We start from the raw sequence: 22,624 nt of genomic DNA, 5'->3' as shown, positions 1-22,624 counted from the left end.
TCTCTCTCACAAGGCGTTGTCAAGGCTCATGAGTCATGTAGAGATGTACTCAGCAGCTCAGTGCAGGCGTGGGAAGCGGAAGCGCGCAGCGCAGAGCGGCGACCTCCTCCTCTTACCAGCTCCTCTACTATGGACGCCCATGATGGCGAGGGCCCCGACGAGGAGGTGGCGAGATGGCGGTGCGAGATGGCAGCGGCTGCCATCACCGACACCGTTGCGACGAGCATAGCCGGAACGCATAGATTGCGCAAGAGGGCTGTGCGCAGGCCAGCGCGGTGGCGTCCACCAATGCCAACACTGGCAGCCTCAATTCGCAGACTGCCATGGACCAGGCACGCCGGGCAGCAGAGGCGTGTAGAAGTCAGAGACACGCCCGGCTCTCCGCCGCTAGCTGTCTTGTGAGGACCGAAGTCTCTCCCTCCTCCGTTCCAAGTCCTGCTCCAGCGCCGCACCCGTCGGCACCTTTGACGCCCTCTGTGCTGCACGAATGGCCTCATACCGCTCGATCGCGGCTTGCTTACTCGCTGCTCTCTCCTCGGCGCTTGAAGAGGGCTCGCTCTGTTGGCGGTTCTGAAGCCCGGAGATGTAGCCTGCCGAGCCTGCCAGAACGGTTAGCGCCCCAAGATTGAGCAAGTATCTGGCCGCCGAGCCCGCCATCACTCTCTCTCTCCTGTTCGCGCGCGAGCCGATCCGAAAGTCCGCAACGTCCCTTCACACGTGGCAAGGCTGCTGGGGCGCCCGCTCCATCAACTCGTACGTAGAGCTCCGCCCGGACAGCCTCGTCCCGCGCCCGAGATGCTATCGTCCTTCTCGCCGTCGGCCGAGGCGCACCGCCTGGTCAGCCACCACCGTCTCAACCTCACCATCATGCCCGTGGAGCACACGGCCTCCTCTCGTCGATTTGCCGACTGCTTGGCCGGCGTCTCCTCCGCTGTGTGTGCGCACCGCCGTGCGCCCATGCGTGCCGCGCATCACGACACGAGGCCATGTTGGACGGCAGGCGGGACCATGCTCTCTCTCGAAAGCGTCCGCCAGCGCTCGCCTCCCACCGAGTCCACCTCCACGGAATCCGCGTTTGATATGGTGCCACAGCCACCATCGGCTACATTCCGCTTTGCTCCTCACCTGCTTCTCGGATGCAACCACTCTCTATTCCACGACAAGCAGGCCCGAATCGGCGTGCTGCCCTGGGCGCGCGGCCTGCAGAGGAGCATTGGCCTGCTGAACTATTGCCGCACCGGCCAACATCGGGGCGGAGGATTGCCGCCGGCGCCGGCACCGGCGGTGACTCTCGATGTTAGTGAGGTCCTATTTGCAATAATGACGAGCGGCCCTCTTCTCGCGACGCGGGCGCGGCACCTTGAGCGTGTCCTCTATCAGCAGGGCGCCAGGCACGTCGAGCTATTTGCAGAAATAGAAGCAGAAAACACGACGCGGCTGCCAGAAGCGGCACGGCTGCAGGAGCTGCTGCAGTGCAATACCCGCCGAGGTGGCTGCCAGGGAGGCGTGTTGCATGTCGCGCAGAAGCACCTCGAGCTACTCTGGACGCTTGGCTCCCGAGCGCGGAGGCCGCATCTGCCACGGTGGGTGGTTGTGGCCGACGATGATACCTTCCTCTGGGTCAATCGCTGGGTCAAGGCGCTGGCAAACTTCAACGACACGCGGCCGCTCTTCGTTGGAGGCGGTGGGGCGCGGACACACATGTGTGGCCCGAGGCTGTGCGACAAAGCGCGCTACGTGAGCCAGTGGCGCTTCATTCCACAGGTGAACACGCACGGCGGCGGGATGGGGTATGCCCTCACCATGGCCGCGCTCCGTCGGATGCGCCACGCGCTTGCGCGCGGCGCATGTCTTGACACTAGCTTCGGCGACGCAGCCACGGGCTTCTGCGCCGCAGTGGCCGGAGTGCAGCAAGTGCTTCTGCCGGGAGCGATGATCAACAGCAACGCGGCTGATCTCATGCGGGCGGCGTCGCATCATCGCGTGAAAATGAACGTGTCGTACTATCGTGACCGACTCCTGCCGATCCGCGGGGAGCTGCTCTCCTACCACAAGCTGCTCCAGCAGAGCGGCAGCGAAACCATGCTCTGTTGGGCGACCCACGGAGAGTGCGACAAGCGATGTGCCGGACTCGCCACAGCGGCCGCTGCCTCTCGCAGGTCAACGTCGCTCGCGCTCGATCCCTTATTGAACACCACTCACCAGTAAGAGTAACGGCTAAAGAGATAGGATTGGCTTCACAATCATCGTACATCGATGACAGTGTGCCACGGCACGCACCGCAGGCCCGCGTAGTACACAGAGAGCCCTAACCGCGCATAACGTATATAGATACCACACCCGTGCACTGCTGCACAGTAAAAGGTAGGGTAAGAGCGGTAAGAGGTAAACGTCTCCACACACACAAAGTGGTGGGGCAAGGGGGGGCGACCCTCGCATCTCCACGCCCGGGACACGGGCAGGAGCCCCACGGCATTCAAAGGGCAAGCACCGGCCCGGTGGGGTGCCGTGGGTGAGCAACCTGGTCCTGCAGACCTGCACCCCAGTCCCCACTTCCTCTCCCTCTCCCAGACACAAGTCACAACTGTGGGGGGTTGCTGCAGTACTCAGGTAATTTCTCGGTGCATCGTGTGTAACGTAATACGTACAAACACAGGTATTTTACAAAGTAGAGTAACCGGGCGGCGGCAGAGCAGCTGAGCTCTCCCGGCCCCACCTCCCCGCACCCGCAGCGCGCGCACCCGCAGCGCACACACAAACGGGTCAGAACGTACACATGCCGTCAGATCAGATCACGAGTCAGAGAGGGCGGGGACTCACGAACCGCACGGGCGGGCGAGGTCGTACGAGCCACCACACGCATCATGCAAACGAGAGAGAGCAGGTGCAGATGTAGACAAGCCGTGCAACCGGCGACAAGCGGCCCCGTCTCAGGCGATCTGCGTCACGGCGTCGAGGGGGCGCCCCCCCACAAGCCGCTTCTTGAGCGGCGGCTCCTCGGGCTGCACGTCCAGAGCGGGGCCCCGCATCTCCACGAACACCTTCTCATCCGCGGCGGCGACCACTTCGCGCGGCATCGTCGCGCGCCACGGGAAGAAGGGGGCGAGGAAGGGGTGGCAGAGCGCCTCGGAAGGGGTGAGGCGGCGGCGAGGGTCGTACTGCAACATGCCTGCCCAGAGAGCGCGCCACAGGGTGAGAGGCCAGAGTGGTGGTGGTGGGCGAAGGGGATGAGTGGGTAGGTTTGGGAGGGGGATTGGGGGGGGGGGGGGGGGGCGATCGGGCTCGGGTGCGCGTGCCGGTGACGAGGTCAAGAAAGAGCTGCGCCTGGCTGCTGCGCGGCGCGCCAAGCCGCTCCGTCAGCCGCGCGCGGAGCTGCGTCGGCGGGAGGGGTGGCGGCTGGTGCGCCACGAGGTGGTGCAGCTCGGCGTGGTACTTCGCGCCGTCAAAGAGGCCCTGCGGTGGTCGGCCAAGCAGCTGCGCAACCTGCCGCCGCGAGGGCGAGGCGGGGGGTGGCGGGTGGCGCGCCCAGAGATGGGAGACCGAGGGCTGAGGGGCGGCGGCGAGGCAGCCTGCTCTACGCTAGAAGGGGCCGACGATGCGCGCTCCATCGGGGGGCGGGGGGGAGGAGGGTGGACGGACCTGCACCGCGAGCCCGCCGCGCGACGCGGCCTGGAGCAGGTAGCGGCCGGCGAACAGCTCGCAGAGAGTGACCCCGAGCGACCACATGTCGATCCCAAAGCCGAAGGGGGCGCCGAAGATGACCTCCTGCGCTCGAGCGGGCAGCGCCGTCGCGCGCGCACGCGGCTCGACCTGTGTCTCGGCTGCATCTCGGCTGCATCTCGGCTCTCTCTCGGCTCTCTCTCGGCTCTCCCGGCTGCATCTCGGCACTGTCTTGGCTCTCTCTCGGCTCTCTCTCGGCTCTCCCTCGGTCCGGAGCTCGGTATCTCGGCTATATCTCGCGCCGGAGCTCGGTATCTCGGCTATATCTCGCGCCGGAGCTCGGTATCTCGGCTCTCCCTCGCGCCGGAGCTCGGTATCTCGGCTATATCTCGCGCCGGAGCTCGGTATCTCGGCTCTCCCTCGCGCCGGAGCTCGGTATCTCGGCTCTATCTCGCGCCGGAGCTCGGTACCCCAGCGTCTGGACGTCGAACGTGTCGTAGTACGCCTTTGACTGTCTCGGCGAACGACCGGCTGAGAGAGGCGGCGGCGGCAGCCGCGGGCACCGCCGTCTCGCCTCTCGCTCGGCGGCCTTGCCCTCGACCTCTCGGGCGGTGCCTCGGGATCTCGGCGGTGCCTCGGCGGCATCTCGGCTGCATCTCGGCTGCATCTCGCGCCTCGGCCGGCGTCATTGCGTTTGAAAAGTCGATGAGCCGCACGCGGTTGCCGAGGTCGACCTCGCCGCCGCCGCCGCCGCCGCCGCCGCGGTCCGCCATGAGGTTGTCGGGCTTGAGGTCCGCGTGGATCACCTGTCCACGCCGCGCCGTGTGAAGAGCCCCTCTGTCACGGGGCTGCTTGCGCTGCGCCGGGCCGGAGGGACGTACGTCATGCTGTCGGAGGTATGCGAGGGCGCCGAGCAGCCGCGCCGCAAGAGGGCGGAGCACGTCCAGGCCCAGCCGCGGCGGCAACGAGGCGGCTTCGTCGACACGCTCGACCGACTCGAGCGAGCCTACGGACCCGCCGGCGGCGGCGGCAGAGGGGCGGGGCTGCGTGAGACGGCGCAGGGGTGGCAGGCGGCTGGAAACGCGGAGGCGCCGCGCCGGGGCCGCGGCCGGCGAGCGGCGGCGGCGGCGCCGCGCCCGGGGGTCCACAGAGGCGGCAGCGGGCCGCCTCGTGATCCAGGGTGGCGAGGAGGGGCTGCAGGATGCAAAAGTGGCACCCGACCTCGAAGCAGGACGTCGCCCCGGCAATCGGGACGTGGACGCCCTCCGCGTCCTGCCGCTTGCGGAGGAGGCGCATCCGCGTGTACTCCTGCGCGCCGAGGATCCAGTGCTTCGCGTTGAGCACCTTGATGGCGACGAGCGGCTGCCGCCGCCCATCGGCCGCCCGCTCGCACTCGCAGTAGGTGTCAGTGGCGCAGATGACCTGCGAGAGGTCCGTCTCGGAGATGGCGTGCATGAAGCGGTACCTCCGCGCGAGGAGCGGCATGTCGGGCGCGAGGCACAGCGTGCCGTCCGGGAAAGTCTCGTGCAGCCGCTTGACGGGCGGGGCGACGGCCGTGGCGGCCAGCTCGGGCCCGCGCGTCCGGTTCACGGCGGCGTACAGGGCGGTGAGGCCGCACGAGGCGCGCAGCGGCAGGTTGTGGTCGAGCGCCGCGGCCGGCCAGGTCGGACCCGCGTGGCTGCCGTGCTCGTGGAAGGCGCCCATAACGCGGGAAGTTCAACCGCAAAAGAATTTTCTCCCGGGCAAGAAAGCCAATTGTTGACTTGGGCCCTCGGGGAGGGCCCGGGCACAGGTTCGACAAAAAGGGCCCCTCCGCGAGGGCCTCTGCGCGCTCGCGCTCAGTGCTCCAGCTTTGCAGGAACCGCAAAAAGAATTGAAAGCAGGAACACGATTCGCGCGACAGGCGAGGCGACGGCTTCCTCAGCAAAAAGAATTTACCAATTTTTACAAGGGCATGAACTCTCTCTCACAGGCTCGACACAGGTGCGGACTGGCGCGTGCAGCGCAGAAGAATTCTCGATCCTCCAAGTGCTCCGCTCGCTCGCACAGCAAAAACAAATCTCTCGCACAGCACATTAAAATCCCTGTGTGGTGGTGGCGTGGCCGTCCTCCCATCCCTCCCTCGGATTGTCTGTTTTCTTTCTTTTTACACTGGCACGACAAGGGGGGGGGGGGAGAGAGAGAGAGAGAGAGAGAGAGAGAGAGAGAGAGAGAGAGAGAGAGAGAGAGAGAGAGAGAGAGAGAGAGAGAGAGAGAGAGAGAGAGAGAGAGAGAGAGAGAGAGAGCACAGGCGTGAAAATAAAACAATGAACTTTGGTGGACGGCCGTAAACGTAAACTCCGAGAAGTCGGTCGTCGGGCGGGGGCGACTGAAACGGTGTGTGTGTGCCTTCTCCTCCTTGTGCTGATCTCATCGATGCTCCTCCTCGCCGGCGCGCCCCACTTCCTCGCCTACTCCTATTACCAGAATGATGTCCCAAACGGCCATATCAACGGAAAGGACACGGGTCACTGCTGCGGCAGCACCTCGTTCCGCTGGGCGCTATACAACACGGACAGGCAGTGGACAAAGGAGCTCTGCGAGGCGGACGCGGATGGGGATGGGCAGAGTAACGGGCTCGAGCTCGGCGATCCGTGCTGCCGCTGGACCCGCGGAACCACTCCCCAGTTTGACTTCGACATCTCCCTCCCCGGCAGCGCCGGCTCAATGACAGGCAGGACGATGCCGAGCTGCAACCCTTCACCGCCCCCCTCCCCTGCCCCACTGCCGCCGCCGCCGCCGCCTCCGCCGCCACCGAATCCGCTCCCGCCGCCGCCGCCCTCGCCCCCCTCTCCACCGCCGCCCTCGCCATCCCCGGCGCCGCTGCCACCCTCCCCCTTCCCGCCTCCGCCCTCCCCACCCCCTCCTCCGCCGCCGCCCTCCCCGCCCGCGCCTTCGCCATCCCCACCCTCTCCCCTCCTGCCGCCACCGCTTCCCACTCTGCCAGGTCATGCGCCGCAGGCGCCGCCGCAGCCGCCCTCACCGCCGCCGCCCTCGCCGCGGCCGCCGCCGCCCTCGCCTCCGCCGCCCTCGCCGCTTCCGCCCTCGCCGCAGCCGCCGCTTCCGCCGCCGCCCTCGCCTCCGCCGCCGCCCCCCCCACCGCCGCCGCCCTCAACCACGACAGTCGAGGTGGCGGCACGCGTGCCCGCCTCGGAGTCGTACGACGGCGCCGCCGCTCGCGCGTCCCTCTCGCGCAGCCTCGCGGCGTCGCTCGACGTCGACGTCGGCGACGTCTCCCTCTCGGTGACGGCCGGACTACTCCTCTTCACCGTCGCCGCGCCGTCGCAGGCCAAGGCCGCCACGATTTCCGCCACGGCGGCCGGCGCGCTCGGCACCGCCGCCGCCGCCTCGCAAGTCCTCGGCGTCTCTGTCCTGGATGCGCCCGACGTGGACCGAGCACTTGGAGGACCGAGAAAGGTTTTATTTACTAGCTAGGGGCCGAACGCGTTTCCTCTTTGTTGCGGGGATCGAAGGGACCGGCACCTCCTATCGCGCCACTCGACGCCCCGCGGCCGCCTCTCGCCTACCGCGCTGCCCTCGCCGGCCGCCGCACCGCCCGCGCTCCAGCCTAACCAGCTTTCTGCTCCAGCCTAACCAGCTCTGTGCTCCACTGCTCCAGCCCAACCAGCCCTGTGCCCCAGCCTAACCAGCAGCCTAACCAGCTCTGTGCTCCAGCCCAACCAGCTCTGTGCCCCAGCCTAACAAGCTCTCCAGCCTAACCAGACAGTGCTCCACCAGCTCTGTGCTACAGCTAACGAGCTCTGCATCTCGCAACACACTCATGACAGGGACAGACCAGGCGCAGGAAAAGGGAGCGGGGCCCGAATCCAAGGGACCACCCCGTCGGGCGGAAGAGCTGAGAACTCAGGTCCAGTAGGAAGGCTGCTGGCTCCTGACTCATCCCCCAAATCCCCCACCCCTCTCTGGCCTGAAACCTTACCATTCCACCACCTCACACACACCCCTCTCCTATGGCTAAAGCAGTGACTTCAGGCGAGACGTCGACCATTCCTCGGGAATAGTTCTGTCAGTGGCTGCACTAGACGCCCATAGAGGCGCGCGGCGCGGGCGGATGACTAGGGGAGAAAAAGCGGAGATCCTAGCTCGCTGGGAGACGTGCGCAACCTAAAGTTGGGAATAGGGGAGAAGTGTCAGTGTGAGGGGAGGGCGTACGCCGGCGTTTTTGCCTTTGAAAACTGAACAGTTTTTTTCAGATGGTGTCGAGGGGTGTCGAGGGGTGTCGAGGGTGTCTCGAGTCGTCAGACGTGGAGACGCGAGGGTTGCCCCCCCTTGCCCCACCACCTCGTGTGTGTGGAGAAGTTTACCTTACCTTACCTTACCTTCTCGAGTTGGCATGTGGGGTGTCGAGGTGTCGAGTTGGTGTCGAGGTCTGGTGTCGAGGTGCGTCGAGGCCAGGGGCGCAGGGCTCAGAGACTGAGACGACGTGCCGAGGCGCGTCGGACGCGGAATCTTTGCCCTCTCCTTTTTACAATCGCATAACAAAACACCGCGGCGGATCACGCGCGCCGCTGTTGCTCTCGAGACCGCTACCCTGCTCGATGGCGCGTGAGGAGGTACGCCGCCTCCTCGAAGCGTGTGCACCCTCGCTCCCTCCAGTGCGGCTCCGCGCCCATCCGGTCCTCGCGCTGCAGCGGCCGCACCGCAAAGGCGGGCGAGAAGAGCTCGCGCACGTCCGCCTCTCGCACTTCGTACGGAGGGCCGGCGAAGCCGTCGTGCTCCACCTACAGAGGCGGCGAGAGGCGGGGTGCATTGCCGCGACAGTGCCATCCATCCCCTCCCGCGCCGGCCGCGCCGTCACCAGCAGCACCCGCCCCTCTGGCGCCATGAGGCCGGCGAGGGTCGCCACGTACGCCTCCCGGTCTTCGGGCAGCACCGCCACGAGAGCGCCGCGGTCGAAGGCCGCGTCGAATCTCGGCAGGCCCAGCGCGTCCGCGGCGCTCGGGGAGAGGTGTAGAAAGTCGCCCTCCACAGCCCTCAGCACCGCCGGCGCGTCCGACCCCGCCTCGCCCGGTGCTACGGCCGTCCGCAGCCTCAGCGACCCAGACACACTTGGCGGCGCCTGTTCAACCTCGTCCCCAAACGTCTCGAGCAGAGCGTCGACCGCCGCCCCAACGCCCTCGACGCCGACCACGCGATAGCCCCGCAGCGCCAGCGCAGCCAGGTCGACGCTCGCGCCGCACAGCGGGAAGAGGACGTTCGAGCGAGTCGCCTTTGGCGAGGGCGAGTCGTGGCGCGGCTGCGGCCCGAAGAGGTCCGCGCGGTACCGCACGAGGAGCGGGTGCTCCTGCTGCAGGTGCCAGCGGGTCTGCTTGCTCGCCCACTTCGCGTGCCACCGTTCGAGGCGGTCAGGGCCAGGCGCCGCGCTGAGAGTGTACGCGCCGTAGCCGATCGCCGCGGCGGCTGCGGCGGCACAGGAGGCCGCGCGAAGGCGCGGCAGCGACATTGCGGTCCGCGATCCGTTCCAAGCTCGCGACGTCGGTCTCAGAGGGAGGAGGAGGCTGCGCTGCACAAGCACGGGCGGGAGGGGCTTCTCCTGTGCTGCGCGGGGCCGTTTTTGCTTTTCTTCTACCAGGCACCAGTTGGAACCTGTGTCGAGCCTGTCTGCAGTGAGAGAGAGTTCTTTTGTTTCTACAAGGGTACTCCGTTCCGTCCTACCAGAGAAGGGGTTTTCTCGGGTCCGAGAGCAGCCCTGAGGGTTTTTTTTGAGCTTAGCCTTCGATGCTATGAAACAAACGCAAGGCGGACATTGCAAACCGGTTTTTTTAGCTAAACAAAAAAACAAAAAAGTGAGGAAGGACAGGGTCCCCACTTGCACGATCAGCATCTTGGAAGGACGCGATCAGGGACACAAGGCTCAAGCGTCAAGGGCACGGGAGCAGCCGCGGGGTGGGAGCGCATCACGAGGGGGCCGCTGGTGGCGCCGCCACAAAATCTATTTGTTCGACTGTAAGTCCTCGCCGCACCGCGGCAAAACATCAAAGGTCAACGGCGAGCTCACGAGCGGGCGTTCGACCTCAAGCCCCCGCGTTGCCCTCTTTTGCCTCCAGTTGGCACTCCTCAAGCCCGGTCAGCGCGACGGCCCACAGCAGCGGGTCAGCGGGCAGCGCAACCACCGACGCGGTCCCGCCGTCGCCCGCCTCGCGAATCGCGTCCTGCGCGGCGCAGAGCTCGTCGACGCTCGCCTGCGTTGGGTCGTCAACGGCGCGTCAAGGGGACGTGTCGAGCGGCCGCAGCAGCCTGGCAGTCGCCCACCGGTGCGCGCAGCGTAGCCTCGAGTGGTCTGCGAGGGCCGCTCACGCCGGTGCAGTTCAAGAGAACTCCGTCGGGCGCCTCAACAAACACGGGCAGCTCGAGGCCGATAGTGTCGGCGGGATCGAAGCGCGGCTCCGCAAAGAGGAGCCCCTGCACGCCCGCGCCCTGGAACGAGGGATGCCGCGGGTGGGATGGGGCGGCGTGAGAACCAGAGGCGCTGTGCGCTGCTACCTGTGGCAGCGCCTTGCCCGCCTCGTCGATGACGCGTCGGACCGAGTAGAAGAGCTTGACGACGACCATCTGTGCGAAAGTAACCTCCGACGTGCGCAGATCCAGCCAGAGCTCCCACGTCCGTGCTGGTGCCCGAGGCACTCCCATCGCCTTGGCACACAGACAGAGGGAGTCGGTTGGGCTCGTGCTATCTGCGATTCTCTCTCTCCGCTATGTGCCACCTTCCCCATGGGATCGACCGTCTCCGGCCGCCACGAGCTGGAACTCATAGCGACAGCGGCGCGACCTCGCCGTCCGGGTTCGTGTATAGTAGTTAGCGCGAAGCTGAGGGCGACGACTGAGGCGATCATTGTGTGCAGAGGGCGCCTCCGCAGCTAGGGGAACCCAAAGCGCAGACCAACCCTCGGACAACCGTGTTTACTTTACGGCCCTTTCCCTGCGAACGCGCACCCCCCCTAGCTAGGGGTCAGGGCTCTCTAGCCCGTAGCCCGATCCCGATCATCCGGCCCGCTGGGTGCGCTTCTCAGCTCCCCGGCCCTGGAGTGAGGTTAATGACTGCACTCCAAGTGTGCTCCGAGGGCCGGGCGGAGCATCCAGAGATGGTCCCGCGGGGCGGACTTCCGTACGAGGGCCCTCCTGAGCGCAAGAGGCACGAGGGCGTGGTGCGTCCTGTTCCAGACGGACGTGCCCCCCCCAGCGACCAACCTGCGGCTCCTGATCACTTACGTTGGGGAGATAGTGGACCACACGATCACCGTACCGCCACACTGGGCGGGGATCGAGGAGGTGGTGTGCTATGTGGAGGCGCGGCTGGGAATCGACACCGAGCCGACGACGAGAGGCGGTTTTCGGGCCGGTGGAGGTGCGCTGTATGACTTCCACTGCGCCACCGACCAACCGAGGGTGGCGAGGGCGCTGCAGACGCGTCATGAGGACGGCCGAGACGCGAGGGGAGCGTCTTTCCGGGCGGCCGCGCGAGCGTACCTAGGAGCGGACCCGGACTCACGCCACGCGATCCCGGTCCCGCCGATGCAGTGGTTGGGGCGCACCGACGGAGAGGCGGAGCTACGACAGACCCCCCCGGCGGGAGACGGCTTGTCGGAGGCCATCCGTAACCTGCTGCGGACGAAACCGGGTGCGATAGCGGTGGGGAACGCGGGCGGGGGGGAGTGTGGGCCGCTCTCCCTTGGCTATAACGGGACCCGGGACAGGCCCGGCCGGTCCCAGACGGGAGAGCGAAGGGCTGACCTAATCCGCTTTGCCCAGGAGAACCCGGGGCTCCTATTGTTAGAATTTCCGGCGAAAACGATTATCTCCCTCAGCCAAGCGGTCGCAAGGAGCTTCCGTGGATACGCCCACCAATACGGGGCCGAGCCAGGTGTGGGGGGGACATGTACATGTCGTGCCCGCTGACACCCCGCCACCCTCCCCCACCATGCCTGGGCCGCCCCCCCCCCGGGGGGGGGGGGTTCTCGTCTCCCCTCGAGGAGGGGGGGGGGCAGGGCCCGGATTCGCCGACGGCCCCGCTTCCCCCTCCTGCCGCTCCGCACCAGGTCCTACCGCTAGCTCTCAACCACAGGAGGAGACAGGGAACAGGCCGGAGACAGAGCCCAAGGGCATCTGCCCCCGCCACGCAGAGGAGCGCTGACCAGGTTGTTTTAGTTCTTTTTTCTGTGGTAGTTCGTGCCAGTCTGCTGTGAGGCGCTGCAAGAATTCTTTTTTCTGACTCTCCAGTCACGAGAATCGCGGGCGCATTTTGCTGTCTGAAGTACGCGGGCGTGGCTCCCGCTCTCGACTACCATTTGCTCATGAAAGAGGCACCTGCGGCCCGAGCGCGCTCTCACTTCCTCCTTCGCCGGCTCACCCCAACGCGCGTGTCGCAGGAGGGCAGCGGGCCGCATGAGATGCTCGAGATAGGTGCGCGCGCGGCGTGCCTGCGGTCGGGCCAGCCGCACGCCTGCGACATCATAGAGCGCCGCTCCACGGCCGGTGCGGGCGAGGGTGGCGAGGGCAGCGCGGCCGAGTACTATGTACACTACGTCGGCCTCAACCGACGGCTCGACGAGTGGGTGGCGGCGGACCGGATCGTCCACGACACCAGCGGCGCGGGCGTGCGCGACGGCGCCGAGCTCGGGGGGCGCCGCGCCACGCGAAAGATGAAGCGGCGGATCGACGACATGAATGCGCTGCAGGCGCGCGGGAGCCGCCCTCTGATGCACAATAGCGCACGCCCTCTCCGCGCCCTGTCAGGATCCTCGTCTCCTCACACGCGACGAGCTCTCACCCGAAGCGCCCGCCTCCAGGCCGGCGCGTCGCACGACGAGGCGCTCGAGAAGGAGCACGAGGCGCGCCCGCCGTGCGTTGACGCGGCGGCCACTCGGAGTCTCGGCTGACGCGGAGTGGTTCGGCCGCTCGTAGGAGTCGACAAAGGTCAAGAACATCCAGACGGTCGAGATCGGCCGCTTCGAGGCGCCGCCCCCGCCCTCGCCCCGCCGCGCTAGGCCCTCGCCCCGCCGCGCTCCGCCTTGCCCGCGTCGGCCGCGCCCGACACAAAGGAGACGACCGAAGCGTTCCGCCGCTTCGCCGCCACGCCTCCGCCTGCTCACTCCGCACCCGCGCCCCGCGGCACTCGCCCAGGTGGACACGTGGTACTTTTCGCCCTTCCCCGACGAGTACGCGCAGCAGCGCAAGCTCTACATCTGCGAGTTCACGCTCAAGTACATGAAGCGGCGCAGCACCTACCTTGCGCACTGCGAGCGCGAGCAGTCACGCCAGCCGCCCGGCCAGCTCATTTACCGCTGCGACGCGCCGCCGCTGCGGCGCGAGTGCCTCGCGGCGGGCATGGAGCAGCCGAAGCAGCTGTCCGTCTTCGAGATCAACGGCTCCGACTCGAAGGTGTACTGCCAGTGCCTCTGCCTGCTCGCAAAGCTCTTCCTCGACCACAAGACCCTCTACTACGACGTGGACCCCTTCCTCTTTTACGTGCTCTGCGAGGTTGGCGCCGACGGCGGCCACCGGATCGCGGGCTACTTCTCCAAGGAGAAGACGTCGAGCGAGCACAACAACATCGCGTGCATCCTCGTCCTCCCGCAGCACCAGCGCAAGGGCTACTCCAAGCTCCTCATCGACTGCGCCTACCAGATCTCGATCCGCGAGGCCAAAGTCGGCTCGCCCGAGAAGCCGCTCTCGGACCTCGGGCTGCTCTCCTTCCGCTCCTACTGGACGCAGATCCTGCTGCAGACGCTGAGCGACCACCGCGGCAACCTCTCCGTCAAGGAGATCTCGATGATGACCTCCATCACCACGGACGACATCATCTCGACCCTCCAGTCGCTCAACCTGATCAAGTACTGGAAGGGGCAGCACGTCATCTCCGTCTCGCCAAAGATTGTCGACGAGCACCTCAAGCTCCACCCGCCCGGCACCTCTTTGCGCTGCGACCCGTCCAAGCTCACCTGGCAGCCGCCCGCCGAAGACGCCCTCGACAAGTGAGGCTGAAGTGAGGTGTGCTCGGGGTGCGCGGCTCCGCTCTGGGGCAGCGCGCATGCAGTGTTCACTTTGTCCATGACCGGGGGGCGGCGGCTTGCGCGCCCACGCTTGCGCGCTACCGGTGTACCACGCGGCGTGTCGGAGGGCACTTGTATTCATAGGCTAGCGTTTGGGGGCTAGAGTGGGGTGACGCAGGGCGTCGACATACGTAACCGTTACGTTGAACGTACGCGATACGGGGAGGTGGGTGTCCTCGTACTGGGTTGTGGGGGCTTGCGCAAGAGGAGCGGTAGCGCCTGAGCTCCCGGGCGGCTGCGCCGGCCGCGCGGGCCGTGGGCGCAGCGTGGGGCCGGGAGCGGCCTGCTCCGTGCTCATGTGTCCAGCGTCTCTAGACGATTACAAAGGATCGGACGTCACGCACATTTTGACAGGGACGTCGGAAATCGGACACATCCACTGGGACGAGTCAATTCATTCACTAGAATGACTAGAAAGGGCACCCATGGGGGGTGATCGCATCCCCCCCAATGGCGGCGGGCGCCGCAGAGCCGGCATTGTGGAGTCAATCCCCCCCATTGCGCGCGCGCGCATTGGTGGCGAAGTCGACGCTGCGCCTCAGCTTGTCGCGCGCGACCCACTTGGTGAGGAAGTCGGCGGGCATGAGGTCGTCTGCGATCTTGACGACGCGGCACTCGCCCTCGGCCATGCGGCGCTGGAGCGTGTGGTACCGGCGGAGGAAGTGGCGCGAGCGCGACGCGGACATGGCATTGTTGGCGACGAGGACGTTGGCCTTGTTGTCCGAGAGGATGACCGTGGGCCCGGCGGGTGGCGCTCCGAGGGCAAGGAGGACGACGCGCGCGTAAGAGACGTGCTCCCCGGCCTTGGCGGTGGCGATAGCCTCGCACTCGTGCGACGAGTCGACGATCAGGCCAACCTTCTTCGTGCAGTGGTAGACGGCGGCGCCAAAGCACGTGAGGACGATGCCGTAGAGGTCGAGGTCCCCGTTCCACGTGGCGTCGGCGGCGGCAGCGAGATCGGCAGGCGCGTGCGAGTCGAGCCCCGCGATGTGGGCCTGCATGTGCCCCTGAAGCTCGGCGACAGCGCGAGGCCCGCCGTACGTGATCCCGTCGTCCCTATGCTCGTAGGCCGTGTTGAGGGCGGCGCGCGCGACGTCGTAGGCGGCCGGCGGCGGCGCAGACATCACGCACGAGAGGCGGTGGAGGACCAGACAGAGCTTCGGCTGGACACGCTCGACGAACTTGAGGTGGCCGATGATGCTCTGCGTCCGCACCTGCTGCGGCGTCAGCTTGCCGTCGCGATCGGCGAGCTTGAGCGAGTCGGCGGCGACGGCGAGGCGCCTGCCGCTGAGGAGAGTCGGGCGCTCGCCACGGAGGAGCTCGGGCATGTGCTCGCGAGCGGCCTCGATGATCTTCTGCGGCATGGACAGCGTGAGAGTGCGCCGCTCGCGGTCACGCTCGAGCTTGAGACCGGCAAAGGAGGTGGGGCTGTAATCGACCTTGACCTCGCCGTCGAACGCGGCCTTGAGCGCGGCGATGGTGGCGTCGGTGGCGGCGGTGCCGTTGACCTCGGAGATCATGAAGTCGTCAACGATGGTGATCATGCGAGCCTCGCCGTGCTCACCGTGGTAGGAGAACATGGCGGGGACGCCCGGGCACGGCATCCAACCGAGGCTCTTGATGGTCTCGTTGAAGGTGCATTCCCACTCGTAGCCGGCGCTTTCCTCACCCCAGAGCGGCGTCGAGAGCTCGATGCAGAGCTGTGTGCCGTCCTCGTCGGTCATGGGCAGCGTGGACGGGATGCTCATGTAGCCGACGGGGCCCTGGCGCTTGGCCTTGATGTAGGCGTTACCGACGTCTCCCTTGGTCAGATTGGCGTCGATGGCGGCGGCGTGGCCGAGGAACAGCTTGGTGGTCATGTCGTCGACGACGGTCGAGGTGGCGGGGACTTGGCTGGCGGGTAAGCCGGCGCGCTCGCGCTGGACCTTGGCGAAACCTCCGTCGGCGCTGTGCCGAGACTTGTAGGGGTCGTGCTTGTCAAGGCGTCCGGTCGCCTGGTCCACCTTGCGCGCAGTGACGCAGCGCTGGACTGGCACGCCCTTGGCGGCGGGGACGGTGACGGGCACGAGGCAGTTGCCGGGCCCACGAAGGATGCAGTCGAGCCCCTTCTCATCGGCAGCCAACCAGTGCTCGCGCTCCGGCGAGTTGAGCAACTCCTTCTTGTTGGCGGGGACGCGATAGACGCACTTGCCGATGGGCGTGGAGACATCGACGAGGCGCTGCGTCGCTTTGAGGCACTCGGCGGTGACGACGGCGCCGGCGGCGTTGCGGAGGCTCGCGCGCCGCGCGTCGAGAAGCTCGGCAGACGCGCACTCGAAGGGGGTGGCGTCCTCGCCGAGGACGGCGAAAAGCGTGGCGTTGTAGACGTCGACGTGCGCCTCGCTGGGCGTGCGCTCGAGCGCCTCCTCGACGGCGGCAGCGGCGAGGGCGGTGGCGTGGCGGCGGCGTGCCTGGGCCCGGGTCGTGGGGCCGCTGTCCGCCACGGCGCGGGCGGCTGCCTCGGCCTCAACCATCTCGCGGCCAATTCCACCCTCGTGGAAGAGATGCTCCGTGACCGGGTCCACGGGGGGGGCGGGCGTAGGAGGCGGTAGCCGGCGCCACTTGCGCTTGGTGTTCGCAAAGTTATGCGCGTACGGCTTGTCGGGCTGGGAGTCGTAGGTGACGAGCCACAGCCGCTCGCCCCTTTGCTCGACCACCTCGGTGACGGTGCCGACGTACTCGCTCGAGGTCACCGCAGGGGCGGGGTCTCGCCACACAACCGAGACGCGCGAGCCTTTCGGGAGGTCGAGCGGCGGCGCCGCGGCGCGGGGCGACGGCCTCACGCGCGGCGGCGTGGTGAGCTGCTCGCCTGTAGGGGGCGTCTGCGTGGCGGCCTCGACGACTGCGGCGCCCGTCGGGATGCCGCGGCGCAGCAGCTGCAGCTCGTCGAGCTGAGTGACGTGTCGCACACGAGCGGTGCCGCCGTTGTCTTTCCGCACGAGGTAGACGGAGCCGTTGGAGCGCGGATCGACGCCCATGAAGTCGCCCTCGGTGGCCCGTGGCCTGTCGCGGCTGCCCTTTGGTCCGCGCGTCTCCTTCTCCTCGTTGTACATGACACGGGTGCCAAACAGGAACAGCGGCCGGTCCTCATCGACGGTCGGGACCTTGCCGTAGTAGCGCTGGTAGCGCGACTCCTTCTGGCCGCTGCACGGCTTGAAGTTGACGAGGTGCTGTGCGTAAACGCGCGCAGGGAGCAGAAACGACGTACCTTTGTGCGCGCGCTGCAGCATGGCCTCGGCGGTGCGCGTGACGATGTCGTTGTTGACCTCGGCGGTGCCAACGGGCTCGTGATGCTGGCGCGGCGCGACTCTCACGGTGACCCCAAACTCGGACCCGCACCAGTCCTTCAGGGCGACGAGATCGGTGCCGGAGTCGAAGACGAACACTCTCGGGTCGTGGCCCGCGGCCTGGGCATCGTTGTAGACGTGCCGCATGAACGGCTTCCAGTCGTCGGCCGTGTGCTTCGTGCTGGTGTCCGTGTAGCCGAAGGACGTGTACTGGCAGACGCCGTGGAACTGGTAGACGTGGCCATTCAGGGGCGATGGGGCCTCGTGCCTGCCAAAACCGTCGAAGACGAAGGTGTGTCCAGCCCGTGGCGCCCGACCTGTCGGCGGCATGGCGTGGACGGCGCGCTTCCTCGAGCGAGCGAGGGCGAGGAAACGGTCCTTGTCGATGACCTCGGCGGCTGTACGGTTGACCTTGTCGACGCCGACACCGTGGGCGGCACGAGAGATTGAGACGATGCCGGCGGCATCGGTCACAAAGCGGGCGGCCATGAGCGCAGCTCTGTCGTCGACACGTAGCTTCGCAGCGGCGGCCTCGGCCCCGGCGACGGCAACACTGTACGAGACGGAGGGGACGGGGACGACTTCGAGGGTCACGAAGTAGAGGCCGTTGCGACTGTAGATGGGGTCAGTACGCCCATCCTTCCAGATGATGAGCCTGCGCACCTTAGACACGTCGGCGCCGTAGTTCTCCTCGAGGTAGCTCTCGGCGATGATGGACCGCGTGACGTTGTCAGAGAAGACAGCCTCGCGGATGTCCAGGGCGCGGCCGGACCCGGTGACGCCCCGCATGCTGATGACCTGCGACGTGGTGACGTCGGCAGCGGGTCCGATGCCGGTGATGGAGCAGGCGCGCTGCTGGATGTCGTAGACGCCGGTCACGTCGCCGAGGCGCACGGCTCCCCGCTCGGCGTTGGGGGCATGCTTGACGACGCACGTGTTGGAGCCCCCATCGAGCTGGAACTCGAGACGTATCGTCTGGCGCCCGCCTCGAGGGAGGGGCGGCCGCTCGCGCTGGAGACTGTGCGCAGCGCCGGTCTCGCCAGCGCTGACGGCGGCAGCACAGACACCGCTGGCGGCAGCCCCACTGGCAGGGTCGGCGCGGGCGGCGACGGGAGAGGCGACGGCGGCGACAGCGAGCGCAAGGCAGCCGAGGAGGCCGGCGACACGGCCGAAACCACAGCACGCGCGCTGGGCGGCCTGCCCGACCTCGGTAGCCGCGTCGCAGGCGGTGGCGGTGGCAGCGTGAAGGGCGCTGGCGCTGGTGCTGTACACGGCGGCGACAGCTGCAGCGCCAGTGCGGCGCGCCTCGGCTGCGGGGCCGCTGATGGCGCTGACGTCGACACCGAAACGGCCGCCCCCGAGCGCGAGAAGCGCAATGACCGTCGCGACGATAGCGACTGCGGTGGCAGCAGGCCAGGCGAGGACGCATGCAAGGCCGAGGTTGCTCTGAACGTCTCCGAGGTCGAGGCGGTAGACTGGTGCGGGCCCGACCTGCATGTCGCCGTCGGTGACGTCGCGCTCGACGTTCGGCGGTGGCACCGAGGAGCCGAGCCAACCACCTTCGCGCTGCGCGTCCAGGGTGGCACTCGCGCCGAGAGGCACGGTCTCTGAGACCCCCCCCTTGGCGACCTCAGCGGCGGCGACCTCGCGGCGCCCGACGTAGCCGTCGCCGAAGACGGCGCCGTCGTCGACGGCGGCGATGGGGTCCTCGTCGGAGCCACGGTCGTCGCGCGGCTGGTGGCGCTCGGCGGCGTTGGCCTCGCGCTTGTCGCCTCCGTGGTACTCGCGGTGCGCCTTCTCGAGCAGCTTGCGGCCGTACGAGAACAAGGGCTTGCCGAGGCCATTCTTGACGGTGCGGGGAAACTGCTTGCTGGTGACGGCGCAGCGCTCGCCGGGGCGGGCGGCGGGGCAGAAGGTCGCGGCGCTGCGGACGGTGATAAGGCCGTCGGCAATAGCCTTTTTGCACGCCTTGCACTCGCGCGTGCACTGCTTGGTGCCGTGGTCGGGGCTGCCGCAGATGAGGCAAGGAGGGCGCGGGGCACCGCCGGCCCTCTCAGCAGCGTTCGCCTCGAGCCCGCCAGCGCCGGCATCGGCGGGGCCAGCATCGCCGGCGCTGACGCAGGCGCTCCCGTCGCTGAGCAGGTTGGCGACGTATGTGATGAAGGCGTCGTAGCTGTGCCAGGGCGGGAACCCGCCGGACTGCCACTCGTTGATCTTGTCGGCGAGGGCATCGCGCTTGCCGCTGATCTGGTCGGGAAGCTTGCCGATGATGGCGCGGTAGACGTCAAAGTGCGATCGGCACTGGTTGGTGAGGAGCGCGAACTCGGCCTTGAGCGTCTCCGCGGCGAGCTGCGCGGGGACGAACCCCATCCCGGCAACAAAGAACGTCTTCTTCTTGAAGGCGGCCTCGGCGTTCTGCATCTCGACGCCGGGCTTGAGGACGGCGAGCCGAGCGATGCTCTGAAGCTGGTAGAGGCCGCTGCCTTGATGACCGCCGTCGTTGCGCTTTCTAAAGAGCTTGACAGCGTCAGAGTCGGGCTTGAGGCAGCACTGAACAGCCCCGGCGACGTAGGCGTCGAGGTAGGCGAGCTCGTCGTCGCCTGCAGTGATGGTGCTCGCTAGCTGGGCGGCGTTGAGGGCGAACAGCCTGACGAAGCGCGGGTCCTTCCGGATGCACATGTTCTTGAAGCGCGCGATGAAAGGGGCGACGTCGGCGGGGTCGAGCGTGGTGGCGACGGCGTTGGCCTCGGCGGCGCTGACGTCCTTGACCTTGGCCTTGGCGCCACCGGCACTCTGCCGCACGGCCTGGGCGAGGAGAGAGGCGAGGCCCTCGACCTGAGGGTCGCGCTCACCGACTCCGGCTTGCCCTCGGGCGGCGGAGGCGGCCTGGCCAGCGCCAATGGCGGCAGCCGAAGCGCCAGGCGCAGGGAACCCGGGTTGAAAGGCGGCGTGCTGCTGCTGCTGCTGCATCTGCTGCTGCACCTGGTGCTGCTGCGCAAAGGGCGACCACGCTTCGCCGCCGCAGGGGTAGAGCTGCTGCGCGCCAGTGTGGAGGTAGGAGCCGCAAGAGGGCTGCACCTGCCCCATCCCCCAGCCGTGGAAGGCGGGCGCGCAGCAGCCATGCGGGCTCTGCACCCAAGCGGGGTCCATGAGAGCAGGCGCGGCAGGCCAGCCGAAACCGGAGGCTTGCGAAGGCATGGCCATCGACGCGCAGCAGGCCCACTGGTCGGCGAGGCCAGACGAGGGCGGCAGGTACATTTGCGGCTGCACTCCAGGGTTCTGCACCTGCACGAAAGGCAAAGGCTGCGCGCTTGCGCACTGCCTCTGGTGCGACGCCAGCTCTGCGGCGGCAAGCGCCTGCCCGCTGGGGCTGAGTGCACCGGCCTCGGCGGCACCGGCGGATGGTGTCGCGGCTGGTGCCTCGGACGGCGACCCCTGGGCCGGGCTGGGCGGAGGGTGTTGGGCTCGGTTGTCCGGCGCCGATTGTTGGGCTCGGTTGTCCGGACGGCAGGATGCGGACCGTAGGCCGCTACCATGCGCAAGCGGAGCGGTAGCGCCTGAGCTCCCGGGCGGCTGCGCCGGCCGCGCGGGCCGTGGGCGCAGCGTGGGGCCGGGAGCGGCCGGCTCCGTGCTCATGTATCCAGCGTCTCTAGACGATTACAAAGGATCGGACGTCACGCACATTTTGACAGGGACGTCGGAAATCGGACACATCCACTGGGACGAGTCAATTCATTTACTAGAATGACTAGAAAGAGGGCACCCATGGGGGGTGATCGCATCTCCGTACTCGGAGACACTCTACCTACCCGGGCAGCCGATAGGCGAAACCGTCCAGCCGCCGACGACACTGAGGGGACAGACCGTACGACTGTGCATGCAACATGAGCCTTGCCCGCCGCACCCGGAGGGTTAGCTAGATGCGGTAGAAGCGCTCCGCGCTGCCCGCAAAGAGCGCCTCGCGCTCCGCCTCGCCCAAGTGCGCCACCCATCCGTGGAAGCGCTCGAAGAGGGAAGCCATCGTGAGCGCCTCGTCGCTGGGCACGTCGCCGGCGTCCGAGTTGGAGACGGCGCCGTTGATGTGCCAGTTGGAGTTGAACATGCAGCGGCGCGCGCCAAAGAGCGAGATGGTCTCGAGCACCAAGCCACGCAGCAGCTCCTCCTTAGCGCCGCCCGCCGGCCAGCCCGGCACCGCCACCCCAAGCATCGACAGCTTGCAGCTCACCTGCGGCAGCGCCGCCAGCGCTGCCATCCCCTTGCGCCACGCCGCTAGCTCTGCCGCGTCGGCGGCACCGCCGTCCGCCCGCAGCCTCCACGGCTTGCCCATGTGGTCAATCACCACTGGCACACCGGGGTGGCGGCTGATCATCGCCGCCGCCGCCTCCATCTGCGCAGGGCAGAGCTGCAGGTCGAACGACAGCCCGCGGGCCGCGAGCAGCGCGAAGCCGCGCTCAAACGCGGCGGCGGCGGACGCGTCGCGGAGGTAGTCGGTGGCGTGGGCCTTGCAGGCGACGTGCGTCGGGCACTCGCCGTCGAAGGGGCCGTCGTAGTCGAGGATGTACCGGATGCCGCGCACGCGCGCGCTCGCCGCCTGGATCTTGTCGAGCGCCGCGGCGGCGTCGGGCGCAGAGAGGTCGCAGTTGGCGACGATGGCGGCCACCTTGCAGGCGCCGCGGCTGGCGAGCGCGTCGACGTACGCCGCCTCGCCCGCGCCGTCGTCCGCCAGCGCCTCGATGTGCACAGTCTTCTCGATCGGCAGCCCGGCCGAGTCGGCGGCGTACTGCTCCGCGGTGTAGGCGGGCGCGCCGAGCGCGCCGAGCGTGGCGTGGAAGGGCTCGTCGGGCGCAAGGAAGTGGTGGTGGCAATCGACGATGCGGCGGGGGAGAGTCATCTCTGCAGCAGCGATGCAGCAATGCATGAAGGGACAACACGGGGACGGGACTTGCGAGGCCGCGCCTGTGGCGCCTGTGTACCCCGTTGACTCGCAAAAGAAATCAAAGTACGCCGCCTGTGTAAGGCAGCTGTGCTCCCCGGCCCGGAGGCTAACCTCGGAATGTGACAGGAGTATGGCTGTGAACACAGCGTGTGTGTGTGTGTGTGTGTGTACTCTCGCCTGCTAGCCTCGAAGGGGCTGCCGTCCGTCGCTGCTCAGGCCGGGGGAGGGGGGGAGACCTCCTGTTCCTCGCGGAACGGGAGTAGGCCCCTCCTTGCCCGGTCAGGAAGCAGGGCGGTGGTCGTGCCATCGTCGCTTCGAACGCACACACACACGCCGCATTCGTCGCCGGCGCGCGACAGGCTCCCGTCGGCCGGACTGCCCTCGACGAGTGGGTGTCGCCAACCAAAGCGACACGCACTCGAGGGTAGTGCCGACGGGACGCGGCTCGAGGGCGACTCTCGCGAAGGCACGGCTGGCAACCGTGGCGTGGGGCTCGCGTTCGACAAGACCGGGATCGCTCTACCGGCAAACCTCTCGCTGACATGCGCGCCCCGTCGAGCTGACGGCGGGCGCGCTGAGGTCGCACGCCAAGC

General features: G+C 67.6%; 6 protein-coding genes across 6 annotated transcripts; 2 read left to right on the top strand and 4 right to left on the bottom strand.

Moving 5' to 3' along the window:
• Positions 1-2,619: 2,619 nt before the first annotated feature.
• On the bottom strand, positions 2,620-5,359 carry EMIHUDRAFT_456723 (hypothetical protein). The gene is made up of 6 exons (XM_005782176.1): positions 4,799-5,359; positions 4,335-4,410; positions 4,123-4,171; positions 3,640-3,770; positions 3,297-3,483; positions 2,620-3,169 (listed from the first exon to the last, which is right to left on the bottom strand). The coding sequence occupies exons 1-6, from the start codon at positions 5,143-5,145 to the stop codon at positions 2,931-2,933; spliced, it is 1,029 nt and encodes a 342-aa protein (XP_005782233.1). The 5' UTR covers positions 5,146-5,359; the 3' UTR covers positions 2,620-2,930.
• Positions 5,360-6,075: 716 nt separating this feature from the next.
• On the top strand, positions 6,076-7,454 carry EMIHUDRAFT_233560 (hypothetical protein; the record flags this gene model as incomplete). Its single annotated transcript, XM_005782175.1, has 2 exons — positions 6,076-6,293; positions 7,427-7,454. The coding sequence occupies 2 exons, from the start codon at positions 6,076-6,078 to the stop codon at positions 7,452-7,454; spliced, it is 246 nt and encodes an 81-aa protein (XP_005782232.1).
• Positions 7,455-8,246: 792 nt separating this feature from the next.
• On the bottom strand, positions 8,247-9,163 carry EMIHUDRAFT_233559 (hypothetical protein; the record flags this gene model as incomplete). Its single annotated transcript, XM_005782174.1, has 2 exons — positions 8,247-8,441; positions 8,519-9,163. The coding sequence occupies 2 exons, from the start codon at positions 9,161-9,163 to the stop codon at positions 8,247-8,249; spliced, it is 840 nt and encodes a 279-aa protein (XP_005782231.1).
• Positions 9,164-9,655: 492 nt separating this feature from the next.
• EMIHUDRAFT_456722 (hypothetical protein) lies at positions 9,656-10,508 on the bottom strand. Its single transcript, XM_005782173.1, has 4 exons — positions 10,425-10,508; positions 10,204-10,353; positions 9,973-10,137; positions 9,656-9,902 (listed from the first exon to the last, which is right to left on the bottom strand). Exons 1-4 carry the CDS (start codon positions 10,470-10,472, stop codon positions 9,735-9,737), a joined length of 531 nt encoding a protein of 176 aa, XP_005782230.1. The 5' UTR covers positions 10,473-10,508; the 3' UTR covers positions 9,656-9,734.
• Positions 10,509-12,344: 1,836 nt separating this feature from the next.
• Positions 12,345-13,967, top strand: EMIHUDRAFT_365731 (putative histone acetyltransferase). Its single transcript, XM_005782172.1, is given in 5 exon segments — positions 12,345-12,395; positions 12,507-12,548; positions 12,622-12,672; positions 12,841-13,902; positions 13,916-13,967. 4 exon segments carry the CDS (start codon positions 12,360-12,362, stop codon positions 13,693-13,695), a joined length of 984 nt encoding a protein of 327 aa, XP_005782229.1. The 5' UTR covers positions 12,345-12,359; the 3' UTR covers positions 13,696-13,902; positions 13,916-13,967.
• Positions 13,968-21,011: 7,044 nt separating this feature from the next.
• Positions 21,012-22,013, bottom strand: EMIHUDRAFT_113587 (hypothetical protein; the record flags this gene model as incomplete). The annotated part of the gene is made up of 1 exon (XM_005782171.1): positions 21,012-22,013. One exon carries the CDS (start codon positions 22,011-22,013, stop codon positions 21,012-21,014), a length of 1,002 nt encoding a protein of 333 aa, XP_005782228.1.
• Positions 22,014-22,624: the final 611 nt, after the last annotated feature.

This window comes from Emiliania huxleyi, assembly GCF_000372725.1.
Source record: "Emiliania huxleyi CCMP1516 chromosome Unknown EMIHUscaffold_192, whole genome shotgun sequence".
NCBI lineage: Eukaryota > Haptophyta > Isochrysidales > Noelaerhabdaceae > Emiliania > Emiliania huxleyi.
This window is presented reverse-complemented; position numbering and strand designations above follow the sequence as displayed.

Bases quoted from the DNA above. Each gene is read 5' to 3' on its own strand.
- EMIHUDRAFT_456723 (XM_005782176.1), bottom strand. From the start codon at position 5,145: ATGCCGCTCCTCGCGCGGAGGTACCGCTTCATGCACGCCATCTCCGAG. The intron at 4,411-4,798 runs GGGCGCGGCGCC...CGGCGGCGGCGG, and splicing joins TGCCGCCTCTGTGGACCCCC to CGGCGGCGGCGGCGAGGTCG. The intron at 3,771-4,122 runs CTCCGGCGCGAG...TGCCCGCTCGAG, and splicing joins CCAGACGCTGGGGTACCGAG to CGCAGGAGGTCATCTTCGGC.
- EMIHUDRAFT_456722 (XM_005782173.1), bottom strand. From the start codon at position 10,472: ATGAGTTCCAGCTCGTGGCGGCCGGAGACGGTCGATCCCATGGGGAAG. The intron at 10,354-10,424 runs GTGGCACATAGC...CTGTGTGCCAAG, and splicing joins CGGTCGATCCCATGGGGAAG to GCGATGGGAGTGCCTCGGGC. The intron at 9,903-9,972 runs GTGGGCGACTGC...GACCCAACGCAG, and splicing joins AGGCTACGCTGCGCGCACCG to GCGAGCGTCGACGAGCTCTG.
- EMIHUDRAFT_365731 (XM_005782172.1), top strand. From the start codon at position 12,360: ATGAAGCGGCGGATCGACGACATGAATGCGCTGCAG. The intron at 12,396-12,506 runs GCGCGCGGGAGC...GCCCGCCTCCAG, and splicing joins ACGACATGAATGCGCTGCAG to GCCGGCGCGTCGCACGACGA. The intron at 12,549-12,621 runs GCGCGCCCGCCG...GGCCGCTCGTAG, and splicing joins CGCTCGAGAAGGAGCACGAG to GAGTCGACAAAGGTCAAGAA.